This window comes from Gekko japonicus, unplaced genomic scaffold (genome assembly GCF_001447785.1).
Source record: "Gekko japonicus isolate JY-2015 unplaced genomic scaffold, Gekko_japonicus_V1.1 scaffold58, whole genome shotgun sequence".
In the NCBI taxonomy this organism is placed as follows: Eukaryota; Metazoa; Chordata; class Lepidosauria; order Squamata; family Gekkonidae; genus Gekko; species Gekko japonicus.
In genome coordinates this window covers 2,196,672-2,221,732 of record NW_015162475.1, presented here as the reverse complement: position 1 = coordinate 2,221,732, position 25,061 = coordinate 2,196,672, and the positions used below count along the sequence as shown (strand labels likewise).

General features: G+C 42.1%; 1 protein-coding gene across 9 annotated transcripts in view; it reads right to left on the bottom strand.

The window, feature by feature from the left end:
• The window catches only part of LRRFIP2 (leucine rich repeat (in FLII) interacting protein 2), a 71,661-nt gene that overhangs the window by 18,411 nt on the left and 28,189 nt on the right, over positions 1-25,061 (bottom strand). For 7 of the 9 annotated variants that reach the window (XM_015405750.1, XM_015405752.1, XM_015405758.1 and 4 more), the window contains 11 exons: positions 21,960-22,022; positions 19,839-19,913; positions 18,748-18,795; positions 18,620-18,664; positions 14,096-14,143; positions 13,937-13,990; positions 12,445-12,513; positions 9,947-10,060; positions 6,689-6,733; positions 4,580-4,687; positions 1,281-1,352 (listed from right to left, as the gene is read on the bottom strand). In XM_015405750.1, the coding sequence (XP_015261236.1) occupies positions 1,281-1,352; positions 4,580-4,687; positions 6,689-6,733; positions 9,947-10,060; positions 12,445-12,513; positions 13,937-13,990; positions 14,096-14,143; positions 18,620-18,664; positions 18,748-18,795; positions 19,839-19,913; positions 21,960-22,022 (741 nt within the window). The remainder of the gene's footprint in view (positions 1-1,280; positions 1,353-4,579; positions 4,688-6,688; positions 6,734-9,946; positions 10,061-12,444; positions 12,514-13,936; positions 13,991-14,095; positions 14,144-18,619; positions 18,665-18,747; positions 18,796-19,838; positions 19,914-21,959; positions 22,023-25,061) is intronic. The other 2 variants (XM_015405757.1, XM_015405759.1) reach the window with 2 other exon arrangements.

The following is a 25,061-nucleotide window of genomic DNA, read 5'->3' as shown; positions in this document are numbered from 1 at the left end:
ACCTCTAACATTCTAAACAGTTTGCTGTTCCTCTCCCCCCATAGCCAGTCAGAACACAGAGGTTATTTGCATATGCAGCCTCATTGGCCTTTAGCTCGGAACACAGAGGTCGTTTGCATATGCTACTTTATTGGCTTTTTCCTCTAACATTCTAAACAGTTTGCTGTTCTGAGGTAAAATGTGTCCAATCTCCAGGTGAGGGCTGAAGATCACTCAGAATTACAACTGCTTTCCAGATGGCAGAGATCAGTTCCCCTGGAGAAAATGGTGGGCTCTGTATCCTTATATGCTGCTGAGGTGGCCCCTGTATGACAGCCAATGTGACATAGCAGTCAGGGCTTCAGAGCATGGGAGAGGCTGCAGGTGTGTGGGAGGTGGAAAGCTGAAGAGTGAGGGGGAAATAAAGGTAGGTTGATGATTGGCTGGGAAGGAGATGGGGTTGCCAACTCCAGGTGGGAAATTCCTGGAGATGTGAGGGATGGAGCCTGGAGAGGGTGAGGTTTCAGGCAGCGTGGGACCTCAGACAGGTACAAAGCCATAGACTCCACCCTCCAAACCAACCATTCCTTTCTGGGGAACCATCATTGCCAATCTCCAGGTGAGGGCTGGAGATCACTCAAAATTACAACTGTTCTTTAGGTAGCAGAGATCAGTTCCTCTGGAGAAAATGGTGGACTCAGTGTCATTATACCCTGCTGAGGTTGCCACAGCACATTGACACTAAAAACACAGCTGGCTAGTAGCAGGGACAGGCCAAAGGTAGCTGCTTCTTCTAACAATACTAGATGATCACCAAGCCTTTTGTAAAATTATCCAAGTAACGCATTTAGGTCTCTCCTCTAGGGGACACCAGAGCAGGGCTTCTAGAACTGTTTTCTGAACCTTAAAAAAAAAATTATGACGTGTTTAAATAAGCAAATGTTTTTGGAAAGAAGCCAACAAAATTATGTTTAGTTTGAAACAAAATACTGTTCATGTAGGTGCTAATAAAAATTATTAGCCCATTAAGTACATACTGCACAAAGACATCAGATAAACTTTTCATATTATTTACTGTAATACAAAATCTCACTGTCCTTTTCATATAGCAGTTTAAGCAGAAGCAGATATAGTTAATAGCTATAAAATTATATATAGTCCATTCTAGGATTTGCAGGTTAGGCGCATGCTTCAAAACAAAACAAAGTGGTATGTTAGTAAATCTCTGTTAGTGAAAGCAGCAAGAACTCCATCACCAACATATTACCATAGGAAAGCATGCTTGGGATAAACCCTGATACCTTTAGCTCTTTAAGGCCCTGTATGTATCTCCCCTCTACATCTTGTATCTGGTCCTTAAGATCATAGATATCCTGCAGGACATAGGAATGAACCACTGCATAAGAACATTAGGAAGAACTTACTGTTACAATGTGAGATAGAAACAAAAATAAATTGGCTTGGCACATGTTTCACTGGAACAAATTCTGTTAAGAGTTAAATCTTTATTTTTTAACCTAAGACATACATTTTTAATAAGACTTTTGCTATAAATAGCCAATATGTATTATGTTTGTAAATTTAAATGTTAATTGCCTAAATTTCAATCCTACAAGTTATTAACCAAAGATGAGTTGGGCTCCAAACTTCAATCTAGATATATATAAAAGGCTAGCCACGTTCCTGATTACTTACTTTCTACCTGATTGGGCTAGCCTTTCAATGTCATTTGCATATGCGGGCTGCTCGGGCCTCACTCCATTCCGCATGTCATCCTCTACCCCCCCCATAGCCAGTCAGAAGACAGAGGTCATTTGCATATGTGGCCTGATTGGCCCTCGCCTCCAACATTCTAAACAGTTTGCTGTTGGGAGTCACTGAATGTGTCCTGAGGTAAAATACATCTCCCAGTCTTCCCCTAAATGTTTGTTGGGTTTGCCAATTTTCCTGTGGGGCCTGGAGATATCCCGGAAACCATTGTGTTCCTCAGCCACAGCACATCATTTCCCCTACAGACAATTTCCCAGCTATTACAACTGATCTCCAGATGACCAAGATCAGTTCTCTTGGAGACAATGGCTGCTTTGGGCAGTGGAGTCTATGGCAATATACCCCGTTGAGGTCCCGCCCTACCCAGGTTCAACCCCTCAAATCTACAGGTATTTCCCAGCCCAGAGTTGGCAACCCTGTAACTGGCTACAGAACCGCTTTCCAGACTCTTGGAACCCAGAAAACATGAAATAGGAGGAAGGGCTTGGCTGCCACTGCGTAGTCCCAAATCAACATAAGTCAGGGGTAGAGGGAACCATACCTGTTACCATGTGACTCTTCTCCCATACCACCCACTTGGGGCAACGAAATGACTTGAGACAGCCCTGCCTTATAGCTAAGCAGAAGGAAATAAACATGGCTTGCCTACCTCTATTTTCCCCTTCCTTCTGCCACCCTACCAGCCACAGCTGGGACACTCACCTGGAGCTTCTTTCTAGATCTCATTGTATTTCTTCCCACAATGGACCTTACTCCTAGTTATAAAATATTTTACTATTCTGTGCTACAAAAACCACTATATTATGGTCTGAGTATGACACTGAGAATGTATACATTGATGATAAGAGCATAAGAAGAGCCCTGCAAGATCAAACCAATGGTCCATCTAGTCCAGCATCCTGTCTCACACAGTAGCCAACCAGTTCCTCTGGAGAGCCAACAACAGCATAGAGATCGTTCCCCTGATGTTGCCTCCTGGCTTTGGGATTTAGAGGCTTGGTGCCTCTGAAACTGGTGATTCCCCTCAGTTACCATAGCCAGTAGCCATTGATCACATAATTTTATAAGCCTCTATCATGTCCCCCCTTAGTTGTCTCTTTTCTAAATTGACAAGTCCCACACTCTTTCACATTTCCTTATAGGTAAGGTGCTCCAACCGCCTAATCATCTTGGTTGCCATCCTCTGTACTTTTTTCAGCTCTGCAATGTCCTTTTGGAGATACGGTGACCAAAACTGTACCATATTCCAAATGAGGCCGTACCATAGATCTATACAGGGCATTAAAATATTGGCCATTTTATTCTCATGATGGTGAACTAGAGGCAACTGTAGATAAATTATAACTTGTGTTATGGGATGATAAGTATTAGAACACTGATCTAAAATTATTGTACTAAAATATGATACTGCTTTTCTCTTTACAAATCTAAAAATTAATTGTACTTTGGAACGATTCAGACATTTGAAAAACAAGTAGTTTGCAGCCAAATTCGCAGAGAGAAAAAAAGCAGCCACAGTGGCAGTGAAGGAATAGGAGAAAATATAACTAGCACATCATGTTTATGAGGTGAGAGACAATTTTTCTCTCAAGTCAGGCAGAGAGAGTGACCCTTTGAAAATGGGAAGACTCAGGATACCTCCAACTGACTATATGGCTAAAAACTTGGAGGGCAAGACAGAGGGTTTTTAATTCCAGTTCAGGCATCATAAAACTTTCTTATCACAACTGGGGAATCATTGGTCAACTGGGTCTTGGCAGGAAGAACTCAGCCAAATGCACAGAATTCTGATTAGGTCTACAAAGATCCTACCAAGATTGATGCAAAGAGTTAAAATGATCAACTTGGTTTGGCAATGTGCACTAAGGAAGAAGAAAGCCTGATGCCTGTGTCAAGGCTGGGGACAGTCAGTTATGTTTCTGCTGCCTTGAGCCCATTTCTCAGGGGAGAAATGTTGTTACAAACTAAGGGTCAGTTCACTAAAAAAAGTATCTTGTTAATCTTACTCTGTAGCATCTCTAGCTGTGCTCTAATTAATTCCCATTTATCTCTGTTTGGCTTATATAGACTCCTTTCCTTCCTTTAATGATATGGCTGTTTTGGCCACAACCTTAAGCCTAATCACACACAGAGAAGGGGAGGGGGGGAAGCTCACTCCAGTCACAAAAGCTTTTTTAAATTTTAAACTGGGTTGCTAAAAGGTAGGACGCCAGTGACCTGGTGATACAGGGGTCCTTACCTTGTAAAAGAAAATAAAGGCTCTGATTAATATATATTCTATACATTTTGTTATTAAAGCATTTTTTAACCTTTAAAGAAGCTTGGTGGGTACTAACTCTCTTAACACTTACTTATGCACCTAGACACTCATTCAGGAATACAGGGAGCTAGTCATGCTAGATGGACAGCTCTGGCTAAGAGGGAGAGGAGGAGGTTCATCCCCACTATCTCATACACTCACACCCACCTCTAGAGACCCAGGGCACTTAAGGGGAGGTGGGGGCTAGAATACTCTAGGTGGCAGCAGGGACCCCAAAGTCTCAGGAACGGAGATTGAAGGGGAAAGGATTTCCCATAAAGGAGTACAACCCATGCACGACCACAAATTACGCACTTGCTGGAGAGAGTCAAAGCGAGGGTTAAGAGGTTGACATCATGATAGTGGAGTTGTTTTTAGCAAAACTGAGGTTGTGTTCCTCTAATTTATCATATGGACATCTGAAGCAAGTCATTCCGAACACCAAAAAGGTCCTCAGTTGTATTTCAAGCCTATTTTGCCTTCTCAAAGACTACAAGAAAGAAACTTTTTAGGCAACCAAAGTTTGCTCACCCGCAATTCACTTAACGAGGTATCAGGATCCACCAAACTGCCAGTATCCCCACTTCCTCGCCTAGATGAATTTCCACTCAAAGGAGTTGCTGAATTGCGAGATGATGGCTGGGAAAAAAGACAGACTATGTTAAAGTTCCTGCATGTCTTAAATTTTGTCAGATGAGATAGTATTATCTCAGAAGGGCCTCCAAAGATGACCTTAGTGGTTGAAAAGGTTAATAAGGGAAGTAGGCAGTCCTTCAGGTATGTTGGTTTCAAACCATATAAGGCTTTAAAGATCAGAACCACTCATTTGAATTGTGCCCAGAAAAAATTGGGAGCCAGTGCAAATGGGCCAAGACTGGAGTGATATGATCCCCATGACCCACTCCAGTCAATATCCAGGCTGCAGCATTCTGCACCAGCTGAAGTTTCTGAACACTTTTCAAGGGCAGCTCCGTGCAGAGTGCACTGCTGCAATCTAATCTAGATATAACCAGGGCATGCACCACTGTGTCCAGATCTTTTCTGCCCAGGAAAGGCTGGCTAACCAGTTGATGCTGGTAAATGGCCTTCCTGGCCACAGTTGCCATGTTTTTGTCCAGCAGTAGGCCTAGATATACTATGTAGTTAGCTCTAGATATTTCATTAAGAAGAAGAAGAAGAGTTGAATTTATAACCCGCCCTTCACTCAGAGCAGCTCACAATCACCTTCCCTTCCTCTCCCCACAACAGACACCCTGTGAGCAGTGTTCCCTCTAAGCTGAGTTAGTGTGAGCCAGCTCACAATTTTTTAGCCTCTGGCTGTCAGAACCCACAGCTCACAATGAAGTACGGTTATACTTTTATTGCAAAGCTATAGATGCAGTAACACAGGCACTGTTAAGAATGGCAGCAACCAATAGAGCCAAATAGGATATAGGGTATTTGTATGCACCCCCCCCCCCCAATGGCATGGGCTTCCAGACAATACAACCTCCTGCACATGTGTAGAGATAAGCATTTCAGCAAAGGCCGAACAGCAGGGATAGGAATGCAATAGCAATTAACAAGACACAGAATGAACTCCCCAACCCCCATGGCAGCATAGCTGACACTGGCTCACGCATTTTTGTCTTGGCTCAGGAAGGATGGCTCCAGAGCAAACCAATTTATGCAGCAGCCACATTGCTCGCTCACAGCTTTAATGTCAGCAGCTCACAAAGTAGAATTTTTGCTCACAAGACTCCACAGCTTAGAAGGAGCATTGCCTGTGAGATAGGTGGGGTTGAGAGAGCTCTGAGAGAACTGCTCTTGAGAGAACAGGTCTGAGATGACCGTGATTGACCCAAGGTCAGCCAGCAGGCTTCATGCGGAAGAGTGGGGAATCAAACCCAGTTCTCCAGATTAGAGTCTGCTGCTCTTAACCACTACACCAAAATGTCATGTATAATTTTAATATTTTCCTAGCTACAGGTTTCCTGAATTTCTTAATAGTTCAGTACAGTTACATGCTTTGTGACTTTTTCAGGGTTGGGTTTTCCCTCAGCTGAATCCCATGGATCTGTGTTGCTAGCAAAGGTGCTTTCCTCCACTAGAAGACAGCTGCATCCTGCTTCCATCAAAATAAACCATTCTGGTTAGCACAACAGATCCAGTCCCCTTTTTGCAGGGCACATGGAGCAGCAACTAAAATGTAGAGCTTCTTTATAATTAGTTTTTCGAAATAGCATGTTATCATCTAAACTATGATCTACAAATTCAAGTTTGTATACAAATGAACAGTATCAACAAAAAATAGTCACACTAACTTACACTATCCACATATTTTAGGTTTCCAAGGAGTACCAAATCAAGGAAATTAATGAACATGTTTTTATCATACTTAAGCAAAGCAAATATTCCCAGAAAATACTATCAAGATATACTGAACATTTGTGATCCACGATCTCCTGCTACATGTGCTTGAGGAAACTGAAGCATTAAGTGCAGGAGGGGCTGGGGAGTGCTGCTGGCAGACAGTCAAGTAAAGTCCTTCTATGCTTCTGCAGATATGCCAACATTAATCATACTGCCATCCATTTGAAGAATCTAGTAAGCTTTAAAATTACCTGTAACAAAAAGTGCCCAGTCTGTTTAAAAACTCACCCTTACATAGAAGTCAGAATACTGCTTGTCACACTTGTCTTCTTGCTGAAAAAAGAAGAAATGCTTGTATATTAAAAATATGAACCATTTATTTGCATTACAAATCTGGGTACTGAGATACTTCTTAATCTAAGAGACCACAAATCCAGATCAGCATTAAAATGCCAACATTATTATAAACAGAAGATTTTCCTCTTTGATTTCTTCCTATATGACCATAGGACTTGCTTTTAATCCAGCAGTGCAGAGGAGCAGACAGTCCCATACATATGGGGTAAAGGTAAAGGTTCCCTTGCTTGAAAGCCAGTCGAATCCAACTCTAGGGTTGCGGTGTCCTACAAACCAGTGCCAAAACCTTAAATCATAGTACACTTCTTTAGGACAGCCTTTTATCAAGCTTATAACTAGGCATCATTATATATGCCAAATGCATGAAATATTACATCAGTGAAATAAATGGCAGTTGCTTCTTGGGCTCATTTTCAACATTTGCAATTACAATTCGTGAAGACGAGTTATCCTGCTTCTTAATGAATAATCTGGTTGAGATAGTGCTTTACATTTATTGTAAAACAACAAAAATATTCTCTGAACTACAGTGAAAACATTAAGCACTTGAGTCTGCAAGCTGCCTGGCATACTTTATGCACATCCAGACCAGGATACAGCTGGCAAGGCATGCACAGGGGCTTTTTGGCCTCCACCATCCAAAAGCAGCTCCCATGCTACTCTTTTTATTATGTATATGGCTTACACTGATGTATGCTGCCCTGAGCCCTGTCCTATAGGGAAGGGTGGTTTAAAAATTGAACTTAATAAATAAATGCTCCCCCAAAACATCATCCTTTAAGATTGAGGATCCTGTTGCATGACATTCCAGAAGGCAAGAGAGGATGTCACCAGATGGGAATGAAAAAAATCAGCAACACACAAATGAGCACTGGTTTTCTTAGATCCTGGTCACAATTCAGAACTGTGCTTTGGCAGAGTAGACACCAGGCCATTGCTGATGAACCATCTGTACTTACACTACAAGGCATGAATTTGACTGTCGTATTCACAACATTTGTTTTCTTTGCGGGTTTTTAAAATTTTTATTGAGAAAAATACTCAGAAATAACATCAACTACAGACATTCACATTTGTTTTCAGAATAGTTAATATTTTAAGAAGTCTCTTGGCATCATCTAAGCTAACTTGATCTGAGCCTCTCAGACAGTATTACTCTTCTCTTGACAACTTCATTTTCTTAAGGAATGGGACCAGACACACTTATGATTCAGAGACTAGGTGTGGACAGCAAGAGACCTTGCTCCTTTTATCTTGCACCACAGAGATGCAAGGGCTTGGAGGAAAAGACGGGGGAGTGGGGGTGGGAAATAAATTTTTTCCCAGGCCCTTTTTTCAATTTTTTTACAGAAAAACTGGGGGGGGGGGGGGAAATTGGGGGAACACTGAAACTTCTATGATCCCTCCCCCCTTCTAGAATGAATAAAATGCGTCTGAGGGTGACGTTTTTCACATTCAAAATGTATAGCATGAAAAGTTTGAGGGTTTTCTCAATTTTGGGGAATTGAGGCACACACAATATACTCAAGATTTTTAAAATATGAATAATTTTGGCAACAATATGACATGATTTATTTAATAATGCATTATTGAAGAGCTGAGTATTTTCAATTTTATAAAGTTTAGCTTAGTATCAAAAATGCTGGCAGTCCTACCTATTGTGTCTCTATGGTTGTCCAAATAATACACCTTCTTTTGTTTACTACAGAACTTGTTTTTGGCCTTCAACTTTTACTTTTTTTCCTGCCTCTCAGAGGGCAAAAATTAAAGATACATGTCCTGTGGTAGCATGGGGGCAGCAGTTTGCAAGTACTGGGTTTATTTGTAAATTGTCTTATAGAAAATGAAGATATTTGTAATTTTACAAGTCTAAAACATATGCTAAATAGTACAATTTCATATGGTGACTAAGGCATAAATAAAGCATTTCATGCTGTTAAATCAGTAAAAGTAGTTTCAATTTCCCATTTTTCCAGGGAAGGGAAAAAAATGTCTCTCCCCCACCCCCAGCTTCAAGGTTTTTGGAAATTTTACATCTCTAGTCACATATGAACTGACTGTGCCAGTCTGACTGAGGACTACAATACTGTCCTTCCCATGCTGACTTGAAACCATGAAGTGCACAATGATAATCTCAAGAGTGTCATGTCTGTATTGCCACACAAAGTATTTTTCCCTATGTCCAAGATTACATTTAATTTCACTATGATAAGCATAACCCTACCTCTTTACAGAACCCCTGGGGGGGTAATATATTGTCATACAAGTTTAAGTGCAGCTCTGCTGGATCAGACAAGTGGTTCATCTAGTCCAGCATCCTGTTACACACAGTGGCCAACCAGCTGCCCTGGTGGGCTAACAATCAGAACACAGAGGCCAAGGCCTTCCCTTGAGAAAAATTTATTCACACAGAAAAAGTAATCACTGAAAATGATCCAATAATTCTGTGGTAAATACTAACCGGCTAGTCATCAACATTTCATAGCTTTAAAAAACAGCAGTCGGGTGTCCTTGTGAAATCCCTATTCTCACAGAAACAATCACAACTCGAACACACCATTTCCCCAAATTACACAATGCTAAAGGATTACTGTCCACCTTCTATATTCATTTATTCTGCATCTGTTTCAGAAACAAGGTGTGACTATAAGCTGTCCATTCTTTTTTAAGGTTCCATAGAATGCTTATATCTTAATCCTATGCATATTTACTCAAATATGTATCTGCAGGATTTTATGCACAATACTATCAAATTAACAGAAGCAATTCCCTACCTTCCCCTACATTTAGTTTGAAAGAACTCAGCCATATAAGCAATGTTCCTCTAATCTCCCCCCCCCAGCAGAGCAGTTGCCCTCCTGAGCAGAATAGAACATCTGTTATCTTAAAATGGGCACTGGACAGTGCAAGACCCTGCACAGCTCCAGACTGCTGCTGAGCGGGGCTTTCTGTGTTAATGAGCAGCCACTCATGCACACAGCTGAGAGAGAACACTGCATATAAGTTGGAGACTGTATTTTAAATAAGTCCCGCAACGGCACTGCTAGCAAAAAATATATATTACCAAATTATGTTTGCTGCTAAAGCCAAATGTTAGTACAATGATGGCACCACTCCCCAAAGGGGGAAAAAAAAAGATAATCATTAGTAAAACAGCAGTGACATCAGCACAATGCTAATCACACTCACAATGTTCAAGTCTGGAATGCTGACATCATCCAAGTCAGAAACAATGCTTCCCCTACGATTTGAACGGCTAAAATAATCAGCTGCAGTTTCACTATGATCTGAAAAGTCAGTTGACTTCAATGACAAAGACAACAGACGGAGGGGGGGAAATGGATTGAATAAAACATTTCAATTAAAAATCAGAATATTTCTACCAGACACATCTGAAATGAAAATTATTGCTACATTGCAGAAAACTGAAAAATCACAAGCACACCTTTGACAATAACCACAGAGTAGAACAAAAGTGGCAAAGGAAAAAAGACAAAAAACAAAAAAGACCACAAATACGTACACACTGACTTTATAGTCATTCAACAAGAAATTGAGCCACGTTATTCTTATTTCTCTACTCAAATTAGTTTAGAGAAAGCTTTCCTTTGATGAATGAGGTTTACTATTCAGTAGGGAGAGCTTGTTCTTTATGCCAGTAGGTTTCAAACTGTATTTGTGAAGCCTGGGGGTTCCATACTGAGGTACAAACAGGTAACTGCATTATTCTGTTATAGCAAATAAAACAAAAGTTCAGTGGCATTAAAGACCAGCAACATAGATTTCAATATGCCTTTTAGAGAGTCAGAGCCCAGTTCATCAGATAGATACATGAACAGAAAATTGTACAGGGACATCTTGGCTCCCACCTCCAATCTTCTGCATAAAATTCCCCATTCATCTGCCTCCCTTCCCCCCCAAGATTTTGCAGTACGATTTTCCCTTCACATATCTATCTGAAGAAGTGGGCTGATTCACAGCAGCTCATAAAGAGATAAATGTTGTTAGTCTTTAGTGTGCCACTGGACTTTTCTTTTATTTGCCATACTGAGAAAAAGCATAACTGCCATCACCAACCTTCTCATGCAATGTGAGCCGGAAAACAAGTGAATAAAAGATGTTGATAGCACTGCCATGTGACTGAACAGAGTTAAGGATACAATGAGAACAGTATACTAATCTTCTTTGGGCTCTTGGTGTTGGAGTTGGGGATTAACACACATGGTAGGGCTGCTCTCCCTTTTGGCATCTAAACCTCTGCATTTATACATACAACCAACCTACAACATCACTGTTACCTCACTTAATTTCTGCCACCTTACTTTTCTAGATAAGGAATCAGTTATGTGATGCCTTCAGCAGCACAACAGCCAGCTGTCTTCAAGTTTCTACCTAAAGAACCTCAAATGCTTGAATGGAACAAGATAGCTCATGCTGTGGCAACATGCACTTCCACAATATTTTTCCAACCATTTCTTATATGACCACAAAGAGCAAGCAAAATGTTCTCCCAGTTACCAGACTTACTGAAACACTACCATAACATTATGTTAACAGTAATTATAAACATCAATAGCAGAATAATAGAATTAGTTACTGAACATATCTGGGAATTCTAAATTACTTACACAAATTTACTGTGTTTCTATGAAAAGAAGACAACCCTGAATGTCAGATGACCCTCATAAAAATGTAATTGTGGCAACCTGGGGGTATTGGAGCCAGAGGGGCTAAGAGGCCAGGCCTCAATAGCAAGACAAGGCAGATGCAAGGTGAAGCCCAGGGCTGGTGTAGGCAAAGTGTGGCCAGGGATACCCATGACTGGGAAACAGATGGCTGATACATGCCACAGCTGTATGAGGGGAAGGAGTCCCGTTAGGGCTGAGGACAAACTGGGACTAACAGCTGGAAGGCTGGAGGGTCAGGAAGGAAGGGTGGTGCCAATTAATGGGCCAGGCACTTAAGATGGAGGTGCAGCAAAGTTGGCAGGTAGCCAGGGATTGAGATGGAGCAGGGAGCATGTGTGGAACAGGACTGTGTACCTGGAAGTGCTCTGAACCACCTGGGGTGCAGTGGGAGTTAACTGCTGTTTAACTTGGGGAACCAAATGAAGACAAGAAGCAGATGCTGCTTTTTGCCATGGAGCCTCAGTCCCAACCAAGCCTGCTGAAGGTGTCCTCATTGCACCTGTTCACACCACCCCAAAAGCCTGGGAATAGTCACATGGAATTTTTAAATTATCACTGAATGAAATTTTAACTTGTAAGTGAATGTAACATGCCCCCCTCTTCCTTCCTTTTTTTTTGCTGGCATACCTTGGGGAAAAACCAGTCTTGCATTTGAGTAAATACAGTAATTCATTAACACTGATATCATCACTGTGTGCAATAAATTTCCTCTACATGCCTTGAAAACATATTTTTACTAGTAGTATAGCAGTTTTCATTATTTTACAAGAGGATGCCAGACCAACACAGACATATTTCTGAGCTGTGAGACACAAGTGCCATGCAACTCCACTTTACGCAATAATAAAATAAAAAAACTTTATATGTGCACACAATGTGAGCCGTGCCAATCATTTTTTAAATTAATCTTGCAATCAGGACTACAGTATTCCATGTGCTATAAACTGATACCATTAGAACATAGCAAACACATGATACAAATCATGCAACCCAGCTCACCACGCTATCCCTCCGCCCTCGCATGGCACGATCAGATGATACAGTGCTCCCTGCTTCATCATCTGTAAACTATAAGATTCAAAGACAGGTAATTAACTAAGTTTCAATTAGATAAGCATTTGATTGGATCAAGGTTAATGATTTGTGTATAATATTAGCGACTCAGGTGCATATTATTAAGCTATATAAAACCAACTCAATGTGCTGAGAAATGCTATCTTCATGACACTCTGAGGGTACACTACTGCTTAACAAAATGTTCCTGACCACAATGGGTAGAATGTATGCACAGAAACAACTTTATAGGACAAGACTGGGGAAGCAGTGTCTCTCTCTATAATGCACACAGAGATATAATACAGCCCGTGTAGGATCCCTATCAATGAGCACTAACCTACAGTATAGAAATTATCCGGAAGTTTTGCCTTGACTGCTATAGTGTCTCCAAGGGTGGTCCATTCTGTTTCGTCTTAGGAGTTAAGGCAGTATGTGGTTTAAGCTAATTTAGATGTTCACTTTCAAAGGAAAACTAACTTTGCCTTTCTAATATAACATACAAAACACTGCAGTTAAGACTTGTGATTGCTGGAAGTCAAGCACAATCCAGCACTTCAGAGGGCCTGCAGAACAGTCTGGAAGGAATTCCTGGTGGTTTACTTGTACATAAGAGTAAGATGTCAAATAGCATAACCAAGTGGACATGCCACCATAGAGCACAACGAAGCATGCTGCTCTTTTAGAAGGAAACGGCAGGATTGTGTGTGTTTCCCCTATCCTACTCCAGTTGGTTAAAAAGTGAATTCAGGGGGGTAAACAGGAGTAAGGGAGGCACACAGAAACTTTCCATTCCCCCATAACTGTCCATTGAGGGAAAATGAGTGAAAAGCTACACTTTATGGTGGTCTTTTCATGCATGGACAATATATGCATGCAGGGAAGTATCATGTACCAAGTGTACAGCTCGGAGGGAAACACAACAGATTATGGCTCCTTGAGCCTGCAAGAAACAGTAACCCAGAATGCTAGCACAACACCAGCTCCTGATACAGTTTGTATAGAAAACAAAACAAGACAGTCTGTTGCTGAAGGAGGAAATTTGCATGCCCGTTTCTACCTTAGTAAACTGACCCAAGGACCAGTACAACACAGCTAAACAATGGTGATGATATGTTTGATACTTATTTATACACTGTATTTTTCTAATTCCCATGATAATTTCGCTAGAGATTTTATGTCTATTACTTTTTAAATCTGATTACAGTACCTATACAGTAACATCCAAAAAGAGCTTTTTGTGAAAGTAAAATGTTCACAAATCTCCAGAACAACGGACAGCAATTTATATTTTTTGCTAAAGTTTAATTACCTGTATTTCTCAGAGATCTACAACCCATATATTCGTCAGTAGCAGGATTAATGCAAATGAATAAAACAGGAGAATGTTAGTCACAAGGAAAACTTCAAGACATGCAAACAAACAGAAGCCTCTCACCACTGGACTACTTCGTGCTGAACTTGCTCTGGAAGAATAACTGTATTCAGAAGGCTAAAACCAAAATTGCAAAGGAAGGGAAAGGGAAGTGTTTGATTTTTCAGCTACTATTTTCAAAAAATATTTTGTAAACCCCAAAAGAAAACCCTATGAACTTACAGTATAATGGCCATATGAATTATGCAATCCATCACCACACAATGATGCCTGGAGAACAAAGAAAACACTTGGTACACTTTTGGAGAATAAAGGTTGTATCTGTGTGTTCTTTGAGCATTGTCCTACTATGTAATTCAACAGCATCTTTTTCAAAATGCAAGGATATATGTCTAAAAAACTGTATTTTTGCCAAGTGAGAACTCAAAACTGTAAGCCTACAAAAGTGAATACGTGGTTAGTCTAGTGGGCAGCCATATTGGTCTGAAGCAGCAGAACAAAGTTTGAGTTCAGTGGCACCTTTATACTGCTCAACCATTCACCTCACCTCAAAGAAAAGGCCACTGTTATTTACCTCCATGCTTGAGAGGAGACAAATGGAGCATAAAAAAAGTTAAAAGGATACTTTTACACAATCAATCTCCTATTTTGACATATTTACTGTGCTTTCCATAATTAAATCCAAACAAACTTAACTTGTTGTAATGGTAGTTTTTGCCATCGGTTAAAACATCCTCATTATGCTGTATGCTAATTTGCCATTCACGCTCTCCATATATCAATGTACTATTACCTTCCATTTCAATGTATCCGAGGAAGTGTGTGTACACACGAAAGCTCATACCTTCAATAAAACTTTGTTGGTCTTAAAGGTGCCACTGAACTCAAACTTTGTTCATGTGGTTAGTCTGTCATCCGTGTCTTCAAAAATCTTGCCATATCAAAATCTGACAGTATAAAAACATTCACACTTTTTTGTTTTATTTATATATTACTCACACACAACCAAGTTGAAAGTGAAATATATACTGATATTTTTTCTTGCAATTTAGTTTTCAGAGACACAATGAACCTAATCTAATCAATTATTTTAAAGCACAAATTTACACTTGACGGACCCCTACGATTCCTTTCCATCCCTTTTGCTGAAAATCTCAAGGTACTGCACAAAATACAAGCAGCTTTTGCTTACAGCAGAGGAGTCAAACTCATTTGTTATGAGGGCCGGATCTGACATAAATGTGATTTTGTTGGGTATTGTGTCATGCCAGGTACCAGACATATAAACTTTATAAAGGACAGCAGCTGGTAAGCTCTGAGTTGGTGTGTCCTCACTGAAAGGCCCCATAGGCTGGAGTAAGGTGTGCAGAGGAAAATCTGCATGGGCAGACTGGAGAGCCAGTGGTGCAGAGCTGGGCAGATGCTCCTGCGCTGCCCAGAGGGGGGCAAATCCATTCCTCAGCCTGCTCCCACCGTCAATGCTGTGAGCCTCAGCCCCAGGGTAAAAACATGAAGCAGCTGGGTGTTGTGAGCTCCTCCCTCCCCGTGAACCACCATGGGAGGGGACGGGGAAGACACGTTGAACTAACCCCCCCCCCTCCAGCAGAAGTGGGAAGCAACCAGGTCCGAGGCCACATGCATGGTGAGACCCAGGCCAAGTGAAGCCCAGTAACCTGGAGACACCTATGTGGCAGTGGCCACCTCTGATCAAGGCCACCAAGTGATCCATGGCAGAACGATGCTGCGAGGTCAAGCCAGAGATTGTTGGCAAGCCGCACCACCCTATATATATATAGGGTGCCCCAGGCTGAAGGCTCCCAGATCATCTGATGGGGGAGCAGGCACCGTGTGCACAAGGCCGTGCATGTGGCAGGGACCCCAGGCTACATAGCAACTAGTATAAACAGAGATCGTCGGCAATGCCCCTTTCACAAGGCGGCAGCCACCTATGGCTTTAGGCCACTAGGTGGTCCATGGGGAGGAAGGCCCAGCCACTGAGTTGCATGCTCAGTAGCAGGACTAGACCCCTGTTGTGTGGAAGAAATTGCCAAAGAATGCCCCCCTATGGGTCAAACCACAGCAGCCACATGGGGGCTGCAAATATTTTATTTATTTATTTTCCCAATTTATACCCCGCCCTCCCCGCCAAAGCAGGCTCAGGGCAGCTTACATAAAAGTAAATACATAAATAACAATTACCATAAAAACATCTAAAAACAATTCATTCTAAAACACTGCAGTATCATAAAGTGCTAGTAGTGTTGTTTCATAGTGGTGGTGTTACCATATGAGTGCATTCAATAGATTATCTAGATGGTCAGCTCGCTGATCTTCCCAGATATAATCAGCAGGCACAGGCTGTCAATAGCAAACCAAGGGCCAGGGCTCTATAAATTCCAGTTGTTGACAATGGTGGTGGCTCCTAATTGAAGGCCTGATCTCTTCCAGGAGCTCATTCCACCAGTATGGAGTCACCACCAAAAAAGCCCTGGCCCTGGTTGCAGCCAGCCTGGCATCCTTGGGGCCCAGGAGGGCCAGTCAGTTTTGTGCTCTCTGGGGTATATATAGGGAAAGGCGGTCCCTCAAGTATGTCGGACCCTGGCCATAAAGGGCTTTAAGGGTAAGAACCAGCACCTTGAAGTGAATTCGGTATGCTATCGGCAGCTAGTACAATGCCTTCAGGACAGGCTGGATGTGCTCCTGCATGGGGAAGGCCCATCAGAAGCCTGGCCGCAGCATTTTGCACTAGCTGCAGCTTCCGAATACAGCGACAGCACTGGCCACCAGCTGGCCCCAGCAGAGGATTGTCTGCATCCCGCCACGTGCAAACATTGATCCCTGTGGCCATCCAGGACAGCATCCCTGGAGCTGCAGACCGAGTGGAGAGGTGTGCGACCTGACTTTGGAACCCTGAGCCAGCATGAATGAGGCTGCGGTGGCTCCCAACTTACCAGTGAGGTTGCTACTGAAGTGAATGAGTTCTGCTTGACTGCTGCATACAAGGTTGTTCTGCCATGCTGAAGTCACAATTGGACTGGCTCTACCCACTCCCCCCCCAGCAGCCTCCTGTTCCTTTCCTTGCACCAGTTGCTTGTGGGCTGGATACGAGCCCTGGATAGGCTGGTTCCACTCCCCGGGTCTTATGTTTGACTCCCTGAACTTAGAGGTTCTGTGATTTGTACACATACAAACGAAAGCTCTCATGCATTAACAAGGTCTTTGTTGACCATATATACAAGACTGTTAAGCAGCAGAACCACTGTATAAAGCTCCTGCCACACTTAAAGAAAGCAGCGCTGTTAAAGGTGTGGAATAACTGCATCTAGTTTGTGAATTTTCCTTGTATATTTCTTTCCTACTAGTTTCAACATGGGAAGGGGCATTCTTTTTTTACAGGCAATAGATAACAAAAATATGATATCCTAAAACCTTGTTAACACCCTATCTTTAATTAATTAATTAATTAACTGCTTCTGGTAAAGTAGAAAGTAGTACAGCTTGAGCCTGTGGAGCCTTTTACTAAGGTCTAATCTTCCAGGTTTTGATGAAAGAGTCACGATTTTCTTCGGAAGCTTTGTTTCCCAAAAGACAATCAAACTAGATCTCAGTGTGCTAGATTTTTGTCTCACCACTGTAGTAGCCATTCCTGAATTGGCCTTCCCCTTTTTCAACTTTTATCAACTCTAAGAGCATCTAGCAACTAAAAGCTAACCCTCCATCAGTCAGGCTGCCTGGCCAGGAAAAGAACCAGCAGGGCAGGAGAGAGGGATATTGGGGGTTGGCAATACCATCCAACTCCTGTTCCTTGTTTTTCCTTAGGGTTGCCTTTCACTACTATATCTACTGCCTCCTTCCTCCAGTCACCCCACCTCAGCTTTCATACTTCCTGGAACTTCTTCCTACTGAGCTTTACATATTTCAGTCTCCTGTCCTTGCCAAGAGCTCTTCCTCTGAAGAGGGTTGTGTGAGGGGCTTTTCATCAGTGTGGCTGAGCCTTTGTTTCAAATCATAAAAGAAGTCTGATTCAGACTTTCTATCACTGTCTGCAGGTAGATACATTCCAGATGACAACAATTCAGTCAACTGCTGCCACAGAAGGTGGCATCACTAGCACTACAAAGTTCAACAGTGAACCAAGGAAGACAAACCAGGGGAAAATTACAATATATGCTTTGTGCGTATAATTCTTTATTTTCCCCTTTGTGAAATCAGTATTCACTGTGCCTTTATGAGGTTGCCCTTGTGTCATTTTTAAAGCAGCAGAAACACAACAAAGACGGACAGCCACAATCTAAGGAGTATTACATGAGTCCTAACTATTTGACAGGTCCCACAAGCATTAAAGCGGATGCAAGACAGTCCATATAGGTTACTTGTGAAAATGGTATAGCTCGGCTTGCAAATTTGATGTGGCCTTGATGTATACTTATAGGCTATGGCTGGGAGGAGTGGTTCAACAGGACATATCTCAGCACCCGAAACTCCCACCCATAACCCAGCAAAAGCAGAAATGTAGCTTTAGTACCATGCACATATAAAATTAGCAAAGACTGAAGCACAGAAGTTCCACCATATGCATTTCCCATTTGACATAAAGGCAAGCTGTCTGACATGATTCAACTTTTACAGAACAGTGGTAACACCAAATATGACAAACAGCCTGCAGTTTACATAAATGTTGACTATCAAGCCCAAATATCCTTAAGGCAGCAAGTTTAATACAACCATGCAGATCTGTATACAAACCAAACTGGCACTTCTTATCAAACCGGCATTTACATCTGGAGATACCTACAGAAGAAAGGTGGGTTTTGTTTACACTTCACAGACTTTACTAAATCTAAATGTAGACTATTACATCATGTTGTACTAACCCTGTAACTCTTAGATGTTGCCAAAGGATCGCTGTAGAGGGAAGATGACTGTGACAATAATAAGATATTGTATTACTTTTGACATTGTACGAATGAAGTATGCTTACAAAACAAGTGTTAGTATTATGACAAGAGTGGTAAAATAAAAACATGCAAAGGAATGACTCAAACTGGAAAAAGATATCAAACTAAAATTCCTTCAGTCAGCTGAAAAGGATTTACTGATCTCAGAAATGATTAATGATGGTAGATCTTCTGCAAAATGAGTATGCCATCTAAACCCAAGATCTTTACAATACTAATCACACCTCAGAAATCTTATTATCCCTCCCAGTCTTGTGAATCATATAAAGAACACTGACTTTGCAGATAGGCATACATGAAAAGCATGTTCTAATTTCAAGTACCAGAATCTGAAGGAATTTTGTAGGTGCACACAGTGTGGCTTTTTTGCTCCTACCACCTTTTCACTGCAGCTCCTCCTCAAAGCCTACTTTCAGAATTGTGGAATACTTGGAAGAACACTCCAAAGAGCCCTTTGATTAAATGAACTTTCAACAGTGAAGAGCAATGCAGAAGTTTGCCAACTGTATCATTGCAACACACAGGAAACTTCAGTCAGGCAATGTTATAAAATAGTAGGTGCAGGTCTCAACTCATAACCTAGATATACTTCCAACCAATGCTCCCTCTAAGCTGTGGAGTCTTGTGAGCAAAAATTCTACATTGTGAGCTACTAGCATTAAAGCTGTGAGTGAGCAATTTGGCCCCTGCGTAAATTAGTTTGCTCTGGAGCCATCCTTCCTGAGCTAAGACAAAAATGTGTGAGCCGGAGGTTAAAAAACCATGAGCTAGCTCACACTAACTCAGCTTAGAGGGAACACTGCTTCCAACCCTAACTTACTTCACAAATAGTAGTATATACAGAACAAAAGGAAGCAGTAGCCATTTTGCAATCTTATTTAAGTCCCCAAACAGTCACACAAATGCTTTTTGCTATGGTTATGTTAGCGGTCATGCTCAAAGTCTTAATTAAGAAAAGGCTCGTCTCAAAGGATTTCACTCTCTGAACAAAATAAAATCAGACAAACCCGAGGGTGATAGGTAGAAAGTGGTTTGCTATGTCTAAGGCTGCTGTAATTTCTTTGGTCATGGTAAAATCCACTCTGTCAAAAAAAAAATTAATATATACACTGAAACACATATTGCATTTTGCTCCAATATGCAGCATGTATGCAACAGTTTACGATGTTCTAAAACAGTGAAGTAGCATTAAATTTAGTCCAGAGAATAAGTCCTAATGTAAAGCATACCAATATATTACAAGATGATCCTCGTACTGTATACACTTACAAAGGGCAGTTGCCCTTACTAATGTTTTCTACTGACCTACAGGTATCATCTACTATGTGTGTCTGACTATGTGTGTCTAACTGCAGAGTATTTTAAAACATATTTAATTATATTTAAATAAAAAATTTAATCACGTGTTAAAAATGTGAAATTAACTGCCATTTTTTTTTTCTAAATGGAAGTTAAATTGTAACCAGACTAACTTATTGTGTTTCTTTAAAAACTCAGTTATTTAAGTCAGCTCTAACAGAATTTACCACTAGTAACCAGTTACAGTCCATAAAAACTGTTATCCTAAAAATCCAGATTGAACTGTTCTGAAATGTTTTCTGTATTTCAACATCTTTCATTTGTGTTGCAATAATTCACTGAAATAGTTTCAGATGTTTACTTTGGTTCAAGCTTCTGACCTTATATAGGCTGTTCCTCAACAAAATTTCAAGCATTCAGTACTGAGGGGGCTTAATGAACTGCATTCTTATGCTCATTGAAAATAAATGAAAACAAGAATTTTATTTCTAGTTTTTCATGGTGTTTATATTAAGGTAAACTACTGAAAAAGCCTCTGAAAAGTCTCAAAAAAGAGACAGCACAAAACCACATAAAGAAACCCAGTGTAATCAAGAAGACAGAAAAACTAAACAGTTCTAACGGTCTTTGTGGTGGAATAGGCCTGCTCTGGCCTGCAGGCACTGGTCCACCCTACACCCCATGGTTTTGCCAACACCTGGAGAGGCTTTACTCTCTCTCCGGTAACCCGCCACCACCACCTGACCTTTGTAAGGAATTGTCCGCTTGGAGGGTTAGGACTCCCAGCTTCCCTTCCAAGATCTGAGGCCTTGCCTCTGTGTCTCCCGCTGCCCAACACCTGGTCACCATGGGGACAGTTTACTGCCTTGTGTGCCCTTGGAGGAATAGCCACTTGACAACTACATGCCTTTTCCCTAGCACCCCTTTTAAAATAGAATGTCCGAGATGGTGGAGGTCCATGTGGTACAGAGAAACACTGCCAGCCTCTTAAATTATAAAGTGTTTATTAAAAAGAAAACGTTCAGAAGCATACTTTTAGCACAGCACCAGATTGAGCAAGGGGTTCCCCAAAAATGGGTAAAATGCAAATCCTCTATCCCTCTCTTTATACATGCCCTATCAGATGTTAAAATAGGACAGGCTCCTAAAGCTTCGGAAGTTACAGATCACTACAGAGTTCAATTAACTTGAAGCATTCTGTAGCTCTCTGGGGCAGCAAATGGTCAAAATTAGCTCATTAGTTAAGAATTCTGTCTGCGCTTATGGACTCTACACCAACCAAAGAGACCTTCCTTCTTGCTCCCCTGAGTTGTATCACCTCTCTCTTCCCCACCCACTGACCAGGTCAGGACAGGTTAGAAAAGCATTTCCTGCAGCTTCTTCCTGGCAATTATTCCTGGAGCCTCTCTTGTCTAAAGTCCTCCAAATTTCTGTTCCCTGCTTGGAGAAGGGGGAAGAACTTGACCCACCCATTATATCTCCTGCTAGATCTATTAGCATTACTTAAGAGTTAGCTGAGGTGAGCCTGGAAAGCCATTGACTGACCTCCCCCCTCCTGTTTTCTATGTCCAGAGTGAAGGTTGTACACATTTCAAACCTCCAAAGAAAAAATGCATTTCTTCACACCCTTCACCAAAGTTTACCATCCCTGTTGTTAATCATTGTTCATAGCTTTGACTCTACCAGCTTAGTTACCATCACAATGTAGGCAATGAGTCTGCCCAGTCAGCAAGACTTAAGATGGAGCTTTTATAAACAATATACCAAGCATACATAGGAAATATAATGCATAGAGAAGCCACTCATGAACGTTGATAAAGACCACTAACCAAAAGATTTTTATGTGAGCTGGAAGACTTCTTCCCACCATGAGAATCACTATAACTGTGGCTCTGTTGAGTAGAAATTTAGAAAGTTATAATCATCCAGGCGCAGTGGCATCACAAGAAATACCATGTGATGATTTTATTTTAACACAATACCTTCTTAAAGACAGAATTCAACCACCACTCTTCTCTCCCAGGGGAAAAGCTGGGAAACATACAATACTGCATGGTTTAGCCTATCCCTCTATTAAATGCTGAATGCATTTATTTTACCTCCACACACTGACACACATTCATGACTCTGATCACAGGATGTGGAGCACAGAAATATGCCTCTGGAAGTCACAGATGAAGGGGTTTTTTGGTGGTGGGTTGCCTGCATCTTGTATCACAAGGGGATATATGCAGAAAATGTCATGGTCTTCCTGAGGATATGAGGAAAGTCACTACTTTGATGGCTTTTCAGCCCTTCTGATAGGCTAAATTATTTAAGAGAGTTTTCAAAACATTAGACAATTAGTTTCAGTATAAAGTTAAACATCAATGTTATAGTTTGTTTTTAATTTGTAATTTTTTTAAAGTTGTAACTTGCCTCAGATCCTTCAGTAGAGAAGCAAGACAGAAATGTTTTTTTAAAAAGGCTGTACCATGACATGAAGGAAAAAGATTTAAATGAATGCACTTTAATTAAACTACATTTAAATGTAAGTCTATGATATGAAAGCAGCTCCCTTTATTACTCAATGAACAGAACTATAATTGAACGACAATTCACTTTCAGTAGTAGGAATCTAGAAAACCCTATTGAATAAATTCATTTTGAACTAACTCTACAATGTCAGAAAACATCTCAGATTATTTTGAAGAGCATGCAGAAAAGCCTTGGTAAAAATGATCAGCAAACTCATCAACCATGTAGAAAAACCTGCCACGAGGCATCATGTCAAAGTATACATCCAAAATTTCACTACAGCTTAACAGCAAAGACTACTGATCTATAAGTACAACAATTCCGTAATCCCACAGAGCAGAACCTACATCTTCAGAGCCACTGTTGGGGTGAGGGGGAGAGGACAGCCACAAATGGGACAATGCACTTGGGCCTGGGGCATAAAACTCCCTTACCCAGGCAACTAAGATCTTCAAAGTGACACTTCCTACGACTTCTGTCTACTACATGCAGGGGGGGGGAACATTTTAAAAGCTACCCTCACCAAAGGGGGGGGGGCAACAGTAGAAGTCTTTTTGCCAAAGAAAGAGATACCATGTCATCATACAACAGGTACAATGTGAACAGGAAGGCTGTTTCCCCCCCCAAAAATATTCTTTTTAATGACCATGATGGGTTGGCTCTTATAGTTCCTTTCTACTACATGGGGAATCTCTTGTTACAGTAAGTCTCCCTCCAGACTTAGCATTAAAGGTGTGCAAAACAAAACCACCACCCCCCCAGGTATTTTTCAGATTTGGATATATGAAACTTGAAAAATATCTATTTCCCAATATTATAGAATCCCAGAACTGGTATGGTATTCAGATTTGGGAAATATTCAGTAACGTTTTTTCCCACCATAGAGAACAATGGAGGGGATAGGGGCAACCTGTTTGGGGGGCCATAGAATTGGACCCCCTGGTCCAATGTTCTTGAAACCTGGTGGGTATCTTGGGGGGAGGCTCCAGCAGCTACCCTGTAAGTATGGAGCCTCTCCCTCAAACCACCTCCCCTCCACCCCCCAGAATATACCCTATGTTTTGGCCATTGACTTCAATGGCCCATAGGATATACTGGGGCCGATTCAGATCAGAGAATCTGAATTGGCCCACAGCAGCCCAAAAGGGGCCCGAATGGACCATTTTTGAGGGTGCATTCAGCTCAGACGAACCGAATGCACATCCCTAAGCCACGGCAGGAAGCGGTGCAAGGAAGCCAGGCGAACAGGCTGGCAGGTGAGGTGCGGCCAGGGGGCTGTGGGTCCTGTGGCTGAACCTGCAACGACAGAGATTTCTCCCCTTCTCCCTCCAGTGAAAGATTGCAGACCTCACTTGCTTGCATGCGCCTGTGCCCTCATTGCTGAGGAAGCTGGCCGCCAAGGGAGAGAGAAACACAGCACTCCCTCAGCTTCCCCTCCCGGGTTTTTCCTTCAGCTCCCGCCTTCTCAGTCCAGCATGGTTGCACCAACGCAGGGCACACACAAGCCACCAGCGGCAGCAAGGCAGCCATCTCCATCCCGTCTGCTCACCCACCTCTCCTCCTTTGGTTTGATTCCCCGGGTGGGCTGCCACTTCCAAATTTGAGAAGTGTTGCAGCAGAAAGCCCCCCTGCAGGGCAGTGGGTGGGGGTGTGACCGAGGCAAAGTCACCGTGGAAGCATGAAGTCAGCCAGGAAGAAAGAAATAAGGAACTGAACAGGAGCCCGCCACTTTCACCGTAGTTCCCTGCACTCCACACAGCCAATGCGGTTGCGGGGGAAATGAGAGGAGGAGGGGATCCTCCTCAGGTTACTCGGAGTCAACTTCCGGTGGATGGCAGCACGCTGAGCAGTCACATCTCCCAGACCTCCCAGGGATGCGAGCTGCGCACAAGCAGGAAGAAGGGGGTACGCAGGCTTGTTGCCCCCCATGAGGCCCGGCGAAGGGCTTCTAGCCATGGGGCTTATGAGAGGTTGCCTTTTCGCCAGCGCGATGCTGGGGAATTGAGGCGCCTCTCCGTCCCGATGGTCCCTCCTGCGAGTGTCCGTATGGAATCTAGTGACGCTGACTGGGACAAGCGCTGGGGATCAAGCAATCGAATCAGAGAATAAACGAGGTCGGAAGACCAATATGAACGTGAGTCAGAGTAAAGCGTCTATGATAATTTAAAAATAAAGCTCCCCACCCCACGGACCAAGAAGTGAAATGAGCGGGGAGAGGGGCTCCTCCCAAGCGCACGAACTTTTAAGCGAAAAAATGGGGGGAGCGGAAGCGAAAGCATTGGAATCTGTTGAGGAAAACTTACCAAGGCGTGTATAAGCGGTTGAGTGCACATTCAGAGACTTTAGAAACTGCAGCGAAAGTAAACAATCGATAAAAGATGGCGGGGGAAGAGGACAGAGAAGGAGAAACTTTT